Consider the following 18,684-nt stretch of genomic DNA (forward strand, 5'->3'; position numbering starts at 1 on the left):
AAATAAACCACCCCAACAAGAAGCAGTAGCTATGTCGGCGAGAGAGCATCTCCCACCAAAATTGTGCTGTCCACACCAGCATTTTTGGTCGGTGAAACTTATGTCGGTCAGGAGCGTGTTTTTTCAAAACCCTGACTGACAAAAATTTTGCCAACAAAAGTGCTAGTGTAAGAAAAGTCTCAGTGTAGTACTTTGCGCTTGTCTTTAAATTTATTTTTGTTGATTTCAGACCAATTCTCCAATTTGTCAGGTCATTCTGAAGTCTAATCCTGTCCTCCAAAGTGCTTGCAACCCCAATCCATTTGGTGTCAACTGCAAATTTTATAATCATACTCTCCACTTCATTATCCAAATTATAATGAAAATATTGACTAGTATTGGACCCAGGACAGACCCCTGTGAAACCCTACTAGATATACCCTCCCAGTCTGACAGCAAACCATCTCTTTGATTAGTCTTTCAACCAGTTGTGCACCCACCTTATAGTATTTTAATCTAGACCACATTTCCCTAATTTGCTTATGAAAATGTCATGCGGAACTGCATCAAAAGCCTTACTAAAATCAAAATATACCACATCTATTGCTTCCCCCACATCCACTAGGCCAGTAAACCTGCCAAAGGAGGAAATTAGGTTGGTTTGGCATGACTACTTCTTGAAAAAAATCCATGCTTGGGGTCTCACAGGACATGTGACCATGTCACCTGGTACTGGAATCCATCTTAAAATGATGCCTTTCCATTTAGAACAGGGATCTCAAACACGTGGCCCGCAGGCTGTGCCCCCCCCCCCCAAGTTATTTCCTACAGCTGCCAAGCTCCCCTCCCCCCAGTGCGCCGCATCCCTGCTCCTCTGCCTACCTCCAGGTGCTTCCCACCGCCAAACAGCTGTTTCGCTGCGCTTTTTAGGAGGGAGGAGAGGAGCGGGGAGACGTGCGCTCAGGGGAGGAGGCGGAGAAGAGGCGGGGCAGGGATTTGGGGAAGGGGTTGGGACAGGGAGGGGGCAGAGCTAGGTTGGGGACTTGGGGGAAGGGGCTGGAATGGGAGTAGGGAAGGGGTGGGAAGAGGCAGGGCCTCATGGAAGGAGTGGAGTGGGGGCGTCAGTGATGCTGCCCTCGGGCCAATGTACTAGTCCTCATGTGGCCCCCGTGGTTATTTGCGTTTGAGATCCCTGATTTAGAAGGAGGGGACCCAAAGAGACAAAAGATTCCTACCTTGTGCCAAAGGTATATAAAGAGGTGGAACAGTACAAAGGGAGCTACAGTCATGAGAAATCCCCTAGCTACCACCTGAGCTAACAAGAACTGTACCGGGGAAAGGATTGGGCCCAGACTGTGAAAGAAGCTCATTGGAACATCTCTGAGGGTAAGATTTTATCTGTAATTAGTTTTCTACTGTATTAGGCTTAGACTTGCATATTTTTGTTTTATTTTGCTTGATAATTGACCTTGTTCTGTCTGTTTTTACTTGGAACCACTTAAATCCTACTTTTTATACTTAATAAAATCACTTTTTACTTATTAATTGACCCAGAGTCAGTAATTAATTCCTGGGGGAGCAAACAGCTGTGCATCTCTTTCTCTCTCAGTGTTATAAAGGGTGGACAATTTATGAGTTTACCTTGTATAAGCTTTATACAGAGTAAAATGGATTTATCTGGGCTTTGGATCCCATTGGGAGCTGAATGTCTGGGTGCTAGAGACAGGAGCACTTTCTAAGCGGTCTTCAATTAAGTCTGCAGCTTTTGGGGGATGTGGTTCAGACCTGGGTCTGTGTTTGCAGCAGGCTAGCATGTCTGGCTCAACAAGACAGGGTACTGAAGTCTCTAGCTGCCAGGGAAAATGGGCTCAGAGGTAGTCTCAGCACATCAGATGGCAGTCCCAAGGGGGTCTCTGTGATCCAACCCGTCACCCCTCCCCCCCATCCACTAGGCCAGTGGCTCAAACTTTTTTACTGGTGACCCCTTTCACATAGCAAGCCTTTGAGTGCGACCCCCCCTTATAAATATATTAAAAAGTGTTTATAATTTAACACCATTATAAATGCTGGAGGCAAAGCGGGGTTTAGGGTGGAGGTTGATGGCTTGCGACCCCCCATGTAATAAGCTCACGACCCCCAGTTTGAGAACCCCTGCATTAGGCCACTAAACCTGCTAAAGAAGGAAATTAGGTTGGTTTGGCATGACTTCTTGAAAAATCGATACCAGCTATTCCTTATAATGAAGGCTGCGAGTCTGTCACGGAGGTCATGGATTCCGTGACTTTCCATGATCTCCGTGACTTTTGCAGCGGCTGGTGCTGGCTCAGGGGCTGCCCGAGCCAGGCAGCCCCTGGGCCAGCAGCAGCAGTTTGGGTGTGTGAGGCGGCGGCTAGTGCAGGGGGTTGGGGAGTGTGTGTGGGGGGGCTACCCAGCTCCCATTGGCCAGAGCCTATGCTTTAGATGCATGTCTATCTCGGGTGGTGAAGGCCAAATACAGTGAGAAAAGCACTCCCAGCTGGCAGAGATTTTCAAACACCCCAAGGCTGGTTTGGGGATTATTTGTTCTGACCTGAGGATTCTCTTTTGTAGTGCTCTGCAGGTTAACAAGCATATGGAAACACTAGAAGGGCTAGAGAAGAAGCATGAGCAGTAGTGTTTTCAAAATGCCAATGACACCCAGCTCCCTCTTTCCTGCTGTCGAACAGCCCACCTAACATTTAGTAGATTGGGGCATGGCTGAGGGGTAGGTGGCTAATACTCAGTCTGGAGAACAGAGAGCAAACAGCAGAAGGTTGGAAGAAAAACACAAGAAGTGGCAAGGATTATCTGTCCTTTTGAACGAGGAGTACTTGTGGCACCTTAGAGACTAACATTTATTTGGGCATAAGCTTTCATGAGCTAACACCCACTTCATCGGATTCATGCAGTGGAAAATACAGTAGGAAGATGTATATACACAGAGAACATGAAAAAATATATTTTCCACTGCATCCATTTTCTACTGTATTTTCCACTGCATGCATCCAATGAAGGTGCCACAAGTACTCCTCGTTCTTTTTGCTGATACAGACTAACACGGCTACTGCTCTGAAACCTGTCCTTTTGAGGGTCTCAGCCTTTATCTGCAATCTAGGGGTACTATTTGACCTATGGCTGCTGTTGGGTACAGCTCCCCACCCCCACTGCTGTTCAGCCCAGAGTTCATTTCTTTCAGATGTAGACCTTGCTAACGTAATCCAAACTTTTATACCCTCAAAACCAGACGATAGTGCAGGGGTCGGAAACCTTTCAGACGTGTTGTGCCGAGTCTTCATTTATCCACTCTGATTTACGGTTTCACGCGCCAGTAATACGTTTTAACGTTTTTAGAAGGTCTCCTTCTATAAGTCTATAATATAGAACTAAACTATTGTTGTATGTAAAGTAAATAAGGTTTTTTAAATGTTTAAGAAACTTCATTTCAAATTAAGTTAAAATGCAGAGCCCCCCGGACCGGTGGCTGACCCGGGCAGTGTGAGCGCCACTGAAAATCAGCTCATGCCCCGCCTTCAGCACGTGTGCCATAGGTTGCCTACCCCTGCGATAGTGTCATCTGCACAGGGCTACCCCTTTACTCTAGCCAGAAACTGCAGGCAGTGAAAAATACAGCAGCCCACTTGTAAACCGTCTCTCACTGGGAGCAAAGCAGCAGTGCTCTGGGACCAGTTATCCGTTTAGCTTCTGAGTGAAGTTAGAGGTTTTGGATATAACCTATAGAAGTCTACCTGGCTTGGGGACTCCCTGCCTGAGAGCCCGCCTTCTCCATTTCAAACGGCCACAAAGCAGTCTGCAGTGCGCTAGCTGGAGCCCCAGCCATGTATGAAAGCAGCAGCTGCCAGCAGAGCATTCTTTGAGAAGGACATGCCAGCTCTACAAGTCTCTGCTTACAACAGCACAGGCAGGCGGGGTGTTAACTGTTCTCCTGCTGGACAGAACCTAGAAATTACATTTCTAGGATGTCAGGCTAGCTGTGGTAGGTTCTCTTCCTGAAGCTAAGTGGTAGCTTACAGCAAAGAAAGGGTCAGTACGAATAAAGACATTACCCTGAGCTCTTAAGAGAGCAGTAGCTCCTATTCTAGAAGGTTTCAGATAGAGGGCCCAAGGAACAGCTTTTCAGTCACACTGCCTCTTGTAACAAACAAAGAATCATGCAGCAGTCTCTCCTCTGGTAAATCCCCCAGACTTGAGTGACACAGCTAGTCTCATGTACCATACATTGGTCCTAGCAACCAGCATGTTACATTATATACACGGAGCCCTTCTTTCTGCTCATGCAGTGTGACTAACATTGTACTCAGACTTGTCACTTGGGAAAAAGACAAAGCGTGTGAGGTAATATCTTTTATTGGACTAAACTTCTGATGGTGGAAGGTACAAGCTTTCAAGCTACACAGAGCTCTTCTTCGGGTTTGGGGAAGAAACAGATAAACATTCTCTTACATATGGGTAATTCCAGAGCCTGCAAGAGTTTAAGAGTTAGCATAAGGGGGAATCTTTGGGGTTTGGGGAGAGACTAGTTTTTACATTCTGACCAGTAACACTGTTTCACCTGCATACTGAAGCACACCCAAATCCAGACTCTACAGCAGAGGTTCCCAAACTTATTTGGCCTACCGCCCCCTTTTCAGAAAAAAAATTACTCAGCGCCCCCCTGGAAATCTACCTTCTTTAAGCGAACAAACAGAAAGATGCAGTGACAAATTTGTGTTCTTTTATGTATCTATATTTCTACCTACGTCCTACAATATAGTAAAGAAAGATGTGTTATTAGAATATCGCCCACGACATCAGGTATACAGTGGTTTTTGCGTAAGATGGCAAAAGACAACCAAACTAAAATACTAATGAAACTAATAAACTGGGTTTTGTTCTTTGCTCAGCATTAGATATATGTATTTGATATTAAATTGTCAAATATCAAACTAAATTTATCAAGAAATAATTAATTAAAAAATAATCAATATGCAATTAAAAATCAGTTAATAGTTTTAATTTAGTTTGCCCTTATTTAAATAATTGTTCCTTATTAACACACGCCTTATTTACCAACACAGATGATTCGATAGATATAAATAAATGTTAATAGTTAAGTTTTTTTACGATTTCATTCCCGTTTTCGTTAATATTGTAATAAAAAATATGACACATATATTGACTGTACACTTCAAATAGTACTGTACTGACACAAGCCTGCTACGATTTTATTATTAGTAAGCACTAGAGACACAGAAACGTACGGTAGATATGTAAGAAAATGTATAAAAATACTCACATGTAAATTGCTGTTTTATTGAAACAACAATAATACAATTTGCTTTGTATGTGATCCGTAATCCGTAAAGATCGAAGGTATTGAATATGAATAAAAAATTTTAAATACTTATTGCACTATTGTTAACTGCTTTTTACACAATTAAGAAACAATCTAAATTAGATTTCATACATGTCGCCTATTTATAGTATCGTATTGTAAACAAGTCATTACACGCACATATTCCTGCCGATGCATGCTGGACTTCCCGACAATGCGCGACACGCTCGCCTGCCAACACTTGCTTGTTAAGAGTTGTTGGCGGACTTGACACCTGATCGGTTATAATTTGTGAATTTATTTGGAAAATAAAGTAATCACTACAACTTTAACTCTATGTTACACAACAGATGAAACACGTACGAACGGTTTTTCAAAATTTTCTTATATTCTTTCTTTATGCTTCCACCGCCCCCTTATTTTTATTCAACGCCCCCCAATTGCACCCGAGGCTACTACTGCCCCCCTGGATCGTTCCAGCGCCCCCCAGGGGGCGGTATCGCCCACTTTGGGAACCTCTGCTCTACAGTCTCTTTCCTGCAGGAAATGTAGAGAACCTCAGAATATTTAACGGTTATTTTTAGCTTTTTAGAGTATGCGAGAGTAGCTCTTCAGCAATAAAAACCCTACAGTATTGTCTGAAATGCTAAGCAAAGCTAGCATTTAAATATAAACAACGTGGAAGTACTGAACTTCAATTGGTAATGAATACCAGACCCTGAAAGAGCTTTAGAGTTGACCATTCAGATGGAATCCAGGGATAGTCAACTGCAAAACTTGCCCAGTGCAGAATCATCAAATTCAGTCACCAAAGCCACATGAAGTCATACATGTCAGAGCAAAATTTTAGTCAATCCTTTGATTGAGGAGGCCAGTGAAGAGGAAATAGACAGCCTAAAATGGGATACTCTGGCCACTGCATTCTAAGGGTACGTCTATTCTTACCCGCTGGTTCGGCGGCCAGCAATCGATCTTCTGGGATCGATTTATCGCGTCTTGTCTAGACGTGATAAATTGATCCCGGAAGCGCTCGCCGTCGACGCCGGTAATCCTGCTCTGCGAGAGGAGTAGGCGGAGTCGACGGGGGAGCCTGCCTGCCGCGTGTGGACCCGCGGTAAGTACTTTTAAGTTCGAACTAAGGTATTTCGACTTCAGCTACGTTATTCACATAGCTGAAGTTGCGTATCTTAGTTCGAACTGGGGGCTTAGTGTGGACCAGGCCTAAGTCACTACTACAAACCTGCTTATTAGGAGTAACAGCAAGTGAAGAATTGAGAGAGGTAATTCCTAGAAAATTAGGCAGCACCATTTTCCTCAGCAAGCTACACAGAGTTCTATTCACTGAACTGATTTAAGACAAGCCAGAGTAACCGCAGATGAAAACACTGCAACTAGGAAAGGACTATTTTAGGTTTTCTATATCTTGCCCCAAAGCAAACATTCTTTAAGAACGGAGGAACTTTCCATTATGCACACATACTTATTAACAAAATTACTTAAATAAAAATAATACTAACTTCAACCTTAGCAGCACAGCATTCCAACAAAAATAACGTCCTGGAAGTTCTAAGGGTTAGCTGCAGGTATACCACCTCTGCCGTTTCAGGCCTTTCTATGGGCCTGGGAAAACCCATATTCTAGAAGGAAACCCCCTTTGATTGGTTCCTTTTTCCCCATTCCCCTGTCTCCTCAAGAAGGGCGACCAATCACAGTTGCTGAACAGGATTGTTTAGGTGTGCTGTAGCTGGCAGGAATGCAGGGTGATCCTGCTCTGATTCCCAAGCCTGTGGTGGGGAGGAAAGAAAAAAGGCAGTTCCCACAGGTTCCAACCCCAACCCTTGGCCTGAAGAGCAAGGTGCAGGAACAAAAACCCACCAATACATACCCCCTATCCTATATCTTATCTATCTATCCACACACACACACACTGCTGCAGGAGTAAGTGGGAAAAGCCTTCTGAAAGTTAAGATGTAGAAAATTAAATGCTGAGATCTGTTGTATGGGAGCAGTGAGAATGAAATGCTCAGTTGGGGGCAGGATGTAAAATGGCAGCATTGGGAGGAAAGAGAATTAAGCACTTGGTTAGGGGAAGCCAAAAAACGAATTGAATGAAAAATTAGAAAGGGTTCAGAAGAGAGGTACAAGAATTATCTGAGGTCCAGAAAACCTACCTTATAGCAAGAAACTTTAGATGTGCCATCTATTTAGTTTGTCCAGGAGAAGGTTAAGAGACGATTTGATCATAGTCTAAAAGTACACAGGGAGAAGATTTCTGATACTTTAGGGTTCTTTACTCCAGCAAAGACAATGAAATGCAGTGGCTGAAAGCTGAAGCTAGACAAATACAGAATAAAAATTGGATGAATATTTTAATAGGGAGGGTAAGGAACCACTGAAATAACTGACCTATGGACATGGTGGATTCTCTCTCACTTGTAGTCTTTAAACAGAGACTGATGTCTCTTTCGAAAAAAATACGCTCAAGGTCAACCACACGTTAGTGGGCTTGATACAGAAATCAGTAGGTGACATTTTTTGCTTACAGACTACTGGCAGATACGTGGCTGCCAGTAAGCCACATGCATTAGAAGACAATATAGATAGGAGCTGCTAACTGCAGTCTTGATACCGGCATAGAGGAAGTCTTCTGAGATCAGGGGTGGGCAAACTACGGCCCGCGGGCCACATCCAGCACAGACAAACTAAGAGATAACACGTTTAGATCCCCAAAAGATACTTAATATGGTGTATGTAGGCTTGGAAGGATTAGATTTATATTGGTAAAGCAAGTAAATATCAATTTCACACACAAACCGACAAAAATATTTCCATCACTACTACTAGAAATTTTCAGATGGGCGGAATAAGAAAAGTGTTGCTTGAGAACTTAAGAGTTTGATTTAAAGATATTTACCTGGAATGTTGGCAATTTGTGTTTTAACAATTATAAAGCTTTAACTTTTTGAACCTCAATGTTTGTCACATTATTATTGTCTGACATCCCCATTTCCCACAATGTGAAAATGTAACTCGATAAATACAAAAAACGCTTAAAAATGAGCATTGATCTTAGCTGTCAAAATTCTAAAAATATAAAGATTGAATTCTGCAAAGCCTAGGTATTTGTAATCAGTCTGTGCAATTCACTCTTGCAGAAGGTTGTCAAGACAAGTAGTATGATAGTCAAAAAGATGATTGGAAAACTAGTTATTAACATCTGTAACTATGGAAGCTAAGATGGATATGTAATTAATTCTTATACTTAAAGGTGTAAACTGAGTACATGTAGAGACTTTTCTTCAGTGGACATGGAGAAAAGCCCTTAACATATTTGAAGATTTATCAGGTCCCGCCCTCGGTCTTCATGTCCTTCTCCTAGCTTCCCCCCCCCCCCCCCCGCAAAAAAAAAAATCATTACTAAACAGCCAGCTAGGCTTATTATCGGGTGAGGATTACTTTTATCCTTTCGAGGCTCAGCAATGTGTAAATAAAATCAGTCACTATTCATTTAAATTTTCCTAAAAACAAGAATTTTCTTCATAGTTGTACAGTCTTGATGGCTACTACAAAAGATGTTAAAAAGGAAAACTGCCTAAACACCAAATTCTCGACACTGGGAACTGCAGCTCAAGTTTAGCATTATTAAAAAAAAAGTCACATGTAAACTTATCCTATTATCTAGTTGTGGAGATACTACTATTTAACTGAACACTGTCAAAGCTACTAGGCGGAGAAATTGACTTAGTAACTTCATTTTGGTTTGCAGCCATTGAATCCTGTCTTCATATGTTTTTGTGCAATACCTAGTACAACAGGACCCGGATAATAATTCAGACCTCTGGGTATTACCATAATATACATATATTGTGTTATAAACCCATCACTTTCACACCAGCACCACAGTACTTTCTCCAGAGATCGCAAGCTTAACGGTATACATGCTTTGCCATCACTGAAGCCTTCCTCATGGCACCTAACTAACGCTCTCTCTTCCACTATCCTTTGCTTATAAAATTGCACAATTTTTATTTTACACACAACAGTCCCACATTTCAGAAATTTAAGTGCAGAAGTATGCAATTTTTTTCGTTTGCCCAATTTGCATGCAGTTACTTCAACTGCCTGTTCAACTGCAGTATTTGAGGGCTTAAAACAGCTGAAAACAAAAATCACACTCACAATGCTCTTAGCAAAGTCGTTTAGCAAACATGTCAAATGTGGTAATACATACTGCCAAGTCCTAGTAAAAGCCTGCACTACAAACCATTACACTACCAAAGGAACCTACTAGCAGAATCACAGAAAACACAACACATTCCAGCAGAGGACTGCAAATGTTAACCTTATTTTTATCACTTGTGTTTTTCCAAGGAAGTGAACAGATTTAATAGAACATTCAAAGTGTTCATCCTTTTAGGAGTGTATACTAAGGAATATTAACTGGGAGTCAGGTGAGAAATGAATTCCACATCCCAAGACTAACCATCTTAACTATACCAAGTTTACTTCCATCAATGATACGGAGAATCATCGCCTTTCCTCACCTCCACCCCCTTAACTCCAATACGTCAAATTCCTTTTATGCTCCTAATTTATAAGACTAAGTAAGTCTATACAAAAAGAACACAAGGAATTGCTGCTGGAAAGTAACTCGTCCCAGAACTGGAGGAATCCAAGGTACATACTATCCCAGAAGGAGCAGGTTGTTGTAGTGATATATTTAACTTTCAAGTAGCAGTTCTGCAACCACTCTCTCTATTTCTTACCATATATGTAATTGTTTTGTTCCAACGGGATATTCCAATCTAATATGATCTATATCCCACAAATCCACACGGATATCGCAGAGAATTCAGCTATACATTATGGGTTTGATGCAGGAGTGACTGGGTAAAATACTACAGCCAAAGTTATGCAGGAGGTCAGACCAGATCATCAGAATAGGTTAAGAGAATTTCTGCTCCATTTGAGAACATGCAAATACATTGCTCTTACCCTACATTTTTTTGCAATTGTTTACAAAAGATAGCAACAGATATTGAAGTTCGCTACTTGTATCAGGGCAAGCAGCTTCCTTCTCAGATCACACTAGAAACGAAGCAAACGCAAGTGTGTGCGCACGATCTGTCAGTCAGAAAATACACATTTGGCCCTAGTTCAAGAAGACCTGAAGCGGTTATTTCTGTCCATGATACAGCCATTCATCCAGCCTCAGCTAAATTACTCCAATCTCCATGGGTACAGGACCTCTGGTAAAACAGGGTAGCAGTAACTGGACTACGCAAATATTGCAACAATACCTGAAGTCTAAAAATGCCAAATTTTGCCTTGCTCTGAACTCCCCAAATATGAGGCTCTTGCCATTTTTGTCCCCAATTCTCTTATTCTCCACTCCCCTGGCTCCCAATGCTCAGCTCCTTTTGCCTTTTTCCTGTGACACAAACCAGATAGCCAATGAGAGGCACAGGGCTCCATGATGCACACACGTAAAGTAACAGGAACCTTAGGTCTTATCTACACTTAAGATTTGCCGCTTTAACTGGGCTAGTGTAGTCCCCAGGGTGGATATAGTTATACCAATATAGCTTATTCTAGTTTGGCAAAACAAAATAAGCTATACCGGTATAACTGCGTCTACATTAGGGCATTTACTGGCATAACTATCTCAACAACAAAAAACACAACTCACAGCTTACTAAAAGTTATGCCAGTAAATTTTTTTTAAGTTTAGACCAGACCTACCAGATCATATGATCATATGGGGGGGGGGGGGGGGGGGAGATAGGGAGGGAGCAGAAGGTAGCATTGCTGAGTAGCGCAGAAGGAAAACAATATCAAATTCATAAGTAACTGAAAAGAAAGTAGAACTGGGAGAGAAATTAAAGTGATAAGCAGTTAGACCAGTGCTGCCCAAACTTTTCCTGTTGTGCCCCCCTTACCAGTAATGGAATCTGTCCGCACCCCCCTCCATTACAGCAGTTGGTTCAGCAGAGGAGCTCGGGTTGAAGGCGGAGCTGAGGGCAGAACTGGGAATGCCGGAGAAGCTGGGACTAGAGCCAGTCAGGCTCCACCGTGCCCCCTCCGAACATTCCCCCGTGCCCCCTGGGAGGGGAACGTCCCACACTTTGGGGACCACTGAGTTAACTAAACGACAAATAAGCAGGGTTCACGTGTAACTGATAAAATTGTATGCAGTCTTGAAGTGAGAACAATACACTATAGAAAAAACAGTATAAAGTAAAATTTATCACACTTCAAATATCAAAATTAGTCTGATGAAGCATGGTTTGTCTCATTAGAAATAAACATCAAATAGGACCTACTGGATTTAATCATTTAAAAAACAAACACTAATTATATATTCATAGAGAAGAGTTGTAAGTGCACTGAAATCGCTCCCACATGTGCCTGTATTTTGTTTTCAGCATGTGTATTGGTTTGAGAAAGCATCCTGTATATGGATGAAAGCCACAACCTTAAGTACAGTTTATAACTTTACTTTCTTGTATTTTTCTGCAAGTAACCTGCAGATTTTTCTTCATGCTCTAGCTAGACTACATATTTTAATCTGCTCCAGTAATCCAACCATTATGGAAAATGGTAAGAAACCTTGATTTACTAAGAACAAAAGAACAGCCACACTGGCTCAGACCAATGGTCCATCTAGCCCCGTATCTTGTCTGCTGACAGCGGCCAATGCCAAGTGCTTCAGAGGGAACGAACAGAACAGGCAATCGAATGATCCATCCCGTCGTCTACTCCAAGCTTCTGGCAATGGATGACAGTTCTCTCAGACTACCAACGAGCAAGAAATAGTTTAGACTTTTACCACTTATGGACCTTTATATGGGCTTTTTTCAGCAGTTTCTCTTTTTAAGAGGAGATAGAGATCTCTGTGTGATTAAAGTATCAGTTTCTGCTCTGAAACACAAACATGTAGTGCAGGGTTTCTCAAACAGGGGTCGCCGCTTGTGTAGGGAAAGCCCCTGGCGGGCCGGGCCGGTTTGTTTACCTGCCCCATCCGCAGGTCCGGCCGATCGCGGCTCCCACTAGCCGCGGATCGCTGCTCCGCGCCAATGGAGGCTACTGCAAGCGGCAGCCAGTAAGTCCCTCGCACCGCTTGCAGCAGCTCCCGTTGGCCCAGAGCAGCGATCCGCGGCCAGTGGGAGCCGCGATCAGCCGGACCTGTGGATGGGGCAGGTAAACAAACCGGCCCGGCCCGCCAGGGGCTTTCCCTACACAAGCTGCGACCCCTGTTTGAGAAACCCTGGTGTGGTGCACTAACATGTGGTGGTCCAATTAATATTTTATTTCTATTGAATTTTATTACTATTGAATCTAGTAATCCATAAAGCAATCTGTATACAAATAGGGAAAACTGACTCAGTTAAATCTGGTTAGGTACAGTGGATCTGATACACTGATGCAATATTTGGATATTACCAATATGTTTGAAAATATTAAATATCTTTTCACAATTCAGTTCTTACCATTGCATAAGACACCAATCCAGATTAAACTTCCAAAAGAGTGCAAGGAAAAACTTGTTTTAAAAAAGGCAGTTCTACCAAGAGCTGGTAAGCTACTTCTGAAAATGTTTCTCCTGACAATTTATAAATAAACTCAGTCAACTCGAAAATTTGTTGGTCTTTGTATCATAACCTGTCAGACAGGAATGGTCCCAGTCAGGGATACAGTAAAGTAGAAAGCCCAACAACTCACTTTCTAGGCCATGGATGCTGGCTCTCATCTAATCCTAAAAAGACAAAAGGTTCTGTTGCTATGGGCAGCTGGGAGGTAGCCTTGCATTCATGAACGAGGTTACAGTTACAATCTCCTCCTAAAGTGTTTGTTTCATCTCCAGTCCAGAGACAGCTCTCAGCTTAATGCACACTTACATCGTAAGATATGAATAGCCATCTGCCATGATAACATTTGAATCATTCATCTGTGAAACAGAGGAGAATATGGCTATGAAAGAGAATAAAACAAGGAACCAGCATTTACCTCCTTGGTTTGGGGAGTTGGTATTCACATTGAGTGCTGAGTGCTCTCCGAGCTAGAATCTGTAGAGTCCTCTTGTCCACCAGCACTTGCTCTTATACTAGTCTTGAAGTTTGCCCCTTTTATTAAGTGTTAGTGGCCTTCTGACAAGCTGTAGGTGAGGCGTTCTGAATTTCAGGTTCTTATTTTGTTTTTCAACAGAACAAACAATAGATGGCTTCTGATCACATAATATGGGTAACTTGAGATAAGCATCCAAGTAGAGACTATTCAAAAAAGTGTGTACATTCAATTTACAGTTCTGATAGCACTTAGTACTTGACATTTGCAAAACACTATACCCATATCCTCACAACATAGATGTAGTGCAGGAGTGGGCAAACTTTTTGGCCCGAGGGCCACATCTGGGTGGGGAAATTGTATGCAGGGCCATGAATGTAGGGCTGGGGCAGGGTGTTGGGGTGCAGGAGGGGGCTCAGGGCAAGGATTCAGGCTCTAGCCCGGTGCCACTTACTTCGAGCAGCTCCGGGGTGGCAGCGGCACACAGCAGGGCTAAGGCAGGCTCCCTGCCTGCCCTGGCCACACGCCGCTCCCAGAAGTGGCCAGCATGTCCAGCAGGGGTGCCAGGGGGCGGAATGGGGTAGGCAGCACTGCCGCACGCTGCTCTTGCCTGTGGGTACCACCCCTGAAGCTCCCATTGGCTGCGGTTCCCAGCCAATGGGAGCTGCGGGGGGCAATAGCTGCAGGCGAGGCCAGGGCACAGAGCCCACTGCCGCCCCGCCCTGCCCCCCGTGGCCAAAGGGACGTGGTGCCGGCCACTTCCGGGAGCGGCGTGGGCAGGCAGGGAGCCTGCCTTAGCCCCACTGTGCCACGGGGCTGGCAATCCCACGGGCCAGATTGAAAGCCCTGATGGGCCAGATTCAGCCCGCTGGCTGTAGTTTGCCCTCCCCTAATGTAATGCAAACATTGTTCCCATCTTACACATGGGAAAAAAAGAAATACAGAAAGTTACTTGCCCAAGATCTTACAAGTCAGTGACACTGATGGAATTAAACTCAGGATTTCCTCACTTCCAACACTATGCACCACCTTTCAGATACAGACAAAAATGGAATGCAATACACTGGGAATACTGGAGACAATTATTATAAAGGCAGTTCAAGAGGGATAATGAATTATTGTGGTTCCAAACAGCAGCTCTCTGAAGAACTATACGTACAGCTTAGTGATTACAAGGACAGGACAGACTACAGTTAAAGCAGCAAGCATCTCTAGATGGAAAGGATTCCAGAGATCTCAATATAATGCTTTCCAATAGGAAGACTGTACAAATAACAATAGCTGTAACAGAATTTGATTTATGTTTTGAAATAAGATTTTAAAGTCACGTAAAGTTTTTAAATTCTGAAACGGCCCCGTTTCGTATGATTATTTTTGAGATACATTTTCCTAGTTACCTGGAAGGCTAGTGGCTAGAGCTGAATTGTGTGGAAGAGCTAGTGAGAAAACTAGGTAAGGGGCTTTAAGGTGACAGGTTTTTTAAAAGATTATGACAGCCTATCAGAACAAACATTGCTTTTTAAAAAGTAGTCAGACAAATTTCACCAACAAGTCCTTCAGAGACAGACAGCGAAGGTCGGGATGTGGTATCTGTTCAGACACTAGCAAAAGGGGTTATTATTTTAAGAACATAAAAATAACCATAATGGGGCAAACCAATGGTCCATCTAGCCTAGTAGCCCATCTTCGGACCGTGGCCAGTACCTGATGCTTCAGAGGGAATGAACAGAACAGGGCAGTTTATCAAGTGACAACCCGTTACCCAACCCCAGCTTCTACCAGTCAGAGCTTTAGGGATATCCAGAGCATCTTGGCTAATAGCCATTGACAGACCTATCCCCCATGAGCTTAGTTAATTCTTTTCTGAACCCAGTTATTTTTGGTGTTCACAACATCCCCTGGCAACAAGTTTCACAGGTTGACTATGCATTGTGTGAAAAAGTACTTCCTTATGTTTGTTTTGAACATGATGTCTATTCATTTAATTGGATGACCCCTGGATCTTGTATGATATGAAAAGGTAAATAATACTTCTATATTCACTTTCTCCACAGTAGTCATGATTGTATAGTCCTTTATCAAACCCCCTCAGTCATCTCTCTTCCAAGCTGAACAGACTCTTCATGTCGAAGCTGTTCCATACCCCTAATCATTTGCTCTTACTATTTCCAATTCTAATATATCTTTTTGAGATGGGGTGACCAGAACTGCACACAGTATTCAAGGTGTGGTCATATCATGGGTTTAGCTAGTGGCATTATGATATTTTCTGTCTTCTTATTGATCCCTAGCCTAATAGTTCTTAATATTGTTAGGTTTTTGTTTTTTTGACTGCTGCTGCACATTGAACAGATGTTTTCAGAAAACTATCCACGATGATTCCAGGATGTCTTTCTTGAGTGATAAAAGCTAACTTTATATCATTTTATATGTATAGTTGGGTTTATGTTTCCCAATGTGCATTACTTTGCATTTATCAACACTGAATTTCATCTCCTGTTTTCTTGCCCAGTGACCCAGTTTTGTGAGTTCCCTTTGTAACTCTTCACAGTCCGCTTTGGACCTAATTTTGCATTGTCCACAAACTTCACTATTTACTCCTTTTTCCAAAGCATTTATAAATATGTTGAACAGCACTGCTACCAGTACACAGCCTTGGGATACCCCGCTATTTACTTCTCTCCACTGTGAAAACTGACCATCTATTCTTAACTTTTTTCCCCCCTTGTCTTTTTAGGAGTTACTGATTCCTGAGAGGACCGTCTCTCTTATCCCAGGACTGCTTACATTGCTGAAGAATCTTTGGTGAGGGACCTCATCAAAGGCTTTATAAAATGCCAACTAGGCTATATCCACTGGATCCCCCTTGTCCACATGTGTTGACCCCGCAAAGAATTGCAATAGATTGGCGAAGCACAATTTCCCTTCACAAAAGCCATCTTGACTCCTCCCAAAGAAATCCTGTTCCTGTATGTAGCTGATTGCCTGGTCCCGCAGCCTTACCGGCCTGTAATTGCCAGGATCGCCTATGGACCCTTTTTAAAAGTGGGCGTCCATCAGCTGCCCTCCCGCCCCGTGCAGAGGCGGATTTCGGCCGCAGGTTACATACCGCACTTAGCAGCTCTGCCGCTCCACACCCGGGCTCGCCCCCCAAGTGGCTACGGGGCGGCTGGCAGCGCCCAGGCAGCCTCCCGCCGCGCTACGGGGGCCCGGCCCGAGCAGGGCAGCACCGCGCTGCCCGGGAGCCCCCGCCCCTCCTGTCAGGGCGCAGCGGGCGGGCGGCAGAGAACCGCCGGCTCCCGCTCCCGCTCCCACCAGCGGGCCGCGCCAAGGCCCGCGCAGCAGCCCCCTCGCCGCATCGCGATGCTGCCCGGGCCGGCTCCGCACCCCCTGCCCAGCCCAGCCCGCCTACTCACCGCGCGGCTCCCACGATGGCGGCGGCACCGAGCGCGGCCTGAACCCACTGAGCCGCCTTCCCCCGCGATCCCCGCCCCTCCCGGACACGCCCACCACCCCGCGGCACGCCGGGAAAGCGAGTCCTGCCACAGCCAACAAACAGCGCCGGCGGGGAGCGCGCGGACTACCATGCCCGGCGTGCCACGCGCCGCTGCCGCCCACTGACTCCCAGCTTGAATGAAAAGCAACGAAACAGCAGTCTGCGGTCGGCGCCCTTTAGCCGCAGAGCATTGTGGGATAGCGGCGGAGCGCGGCGGTGTTGGTTTCCTTTCCCTCAAAGCTCCGCCCTCGGCGCTTGGCGGGACTTGGCGTAGCCCGGCAGCGGCGGTTTTCCCGCGGGTGGCGTGTGGCGGGGCCCGGCCCTGGCAGCCGCCTGGGGACAGCGCGGGGTTAGCGTCTCGTCCCGGGGCTGTTCTCCGCACCGCAGCTCCGATCCCGGTCCCTCAGCCCCCGGGGCGTGTGCACCCGGCACCGGCACCGGCACCAAGCTCAGCCTCTGCTTCGAAACCCGTGTAAACGCCCCCTCCTCAGCGAGGTCTCCCTGCCCCTGCCCGCCCGCGCTCTTATTGTGTCTCTTTATTCTTGGCGTCACCCCTTCCCTCGTGCTGCCTTTCCTTTGGACCACGCAGCCTCGAATGGGTCCTCAGCTCTCCCCTTAAACCCCATCTTCTTCCAGGGGGAACAGCCGAACTAAACTTCATTTGCCAATTCAACACCATTAATCTGGGCTTGAATAGGGACTGGGAGTGGCTGGCTCATTACAGAAGCAGCTTTTCCTCTCCTGGAATTGACACCTCCTCATCTATTATTGGGAGTGGACTACATCCACCCTGATTGAATTGGCCTTGTCAACACTGGTTCGCCACTTGTGAAGTAACTCCCTGCTCTCCATGCCTGCCTCTGTAACTTTCACTCTATGCATCGGAAGAAGTGAGATTTTTACCCACGAAAGCTGATGCCTAAATAAATCTGTTAGTCTTTAAGGTGCCACCAGACTCCTTGTTGTTTTTCCAGGGGGAAGTGACATCAGCTACTACAGGGGGGCTGGTGATATAGGTGTTCTGTGCCTCCTAAAAGCCATGCACCCCAAAGAAACTAGTCAATTGGTTACCTAATGGCCACCCCTAAATGGAGGCAAAGACTGGATAGTATCAGAGGGGTAGCCGTGTTAGTCTGAATCTGTAAAAAGCAACAGAGGGTCCTGTGGCACCTTTAAGACTAACAGAAGTATTGGGAGCATAAGCTTTCGTGGGTAAGAACCTCACTTCTTCCTTGCATCTGAAGAAGTGAGGTTCTTATCCACGAAAGCTTATGCTCCCAATACTTCTGTTAGTCTTAAAGGTGCCACAGGACCCTCTGTTGCTTTTTAAAGACTGGATAGCTATTTTGCCAAGAAAATTCACCCCAACCAGCAGGGGAAGACCTAATGGTGCCTAATCTTAGAAAGGCAGAAAAAGAAAAGGATATGCCAACCAATCTGTTAAACAAAGGGACTTTTTCAAGAATTCAAAGCAATGGGAACTGACTTTCTTACTAAATGCCTGGCTATTAAGAAAAAGAAGAGGTAGCTGATTTTGATGAGAAGGACTTCTGATGTGGGAGTCATGAGAAAGTGGAGACAATGGTCCATCTGCAGTTGTGAGTGAAGCAAGAGGTTAGAAAAGTGGGAAACAGGGTGCAGATGAAGAATATTAAAATCAAAGGGATCCTCAGAAAGTGTGGAAAGGAGAAGACTTGTTTTATTGCTCCAGTGTATTCTTAAGGACTTGCTAAATTTAAACTTAGCAAAAGCTGCAGTGGCCTACTGACCCCTTTTCTCCCCTCCTGCAGTGGGA

The 18,684-nt window shown here is 44.7% G+C and overlaps 1 protein-coding gene across 4 annotated transcripts in view; it reads right to left on the bottom strand.

The window, feature by feature from the left end:
* Positions 1-16,980, bottom strand: part of NUTF2 (nuclear transport factor 2) — a 55,094-nt gene extending 38,114 nt beyond the window's left edge. The window contains exon 1 of one of the 4 annotated variants that reach the window (XM_054048763.1): positions 16,810-16,980. In XM_054048763.1, the coding sequence (XP_053904738.1) occupies positions 16,810-16,980 (171 nt within the window). Of the gene's footprint in view, positions 1-13,336; positions 13,424-16,502; positions 16,737-16,809 lie in introns of those variants that run through there. The other 3 variants (XM_054048764.1, XM_054048765.1, XM_054048766.1) reach the window with 3 other exon arrangements.
* Positions 16,981-18,684: the final 1,704 nt, after the last annotated feature.

The sequence above is a fragment of the Malaclemys terrapin genome, chromosome 14, assembly GCF_027887155.1.
Source record: "Malaclemys terrapin pileata isolate rMalTer1 chromosome 14, rMalTer1.hap1, whole genome shotgun sequence".
Taxonomy (NCBI): domain Eukaryota; kingdom Metazoa; phylum Chordata; order Testudines; family Emydidae; genus Malaclemys; species Malaclemys terrapin.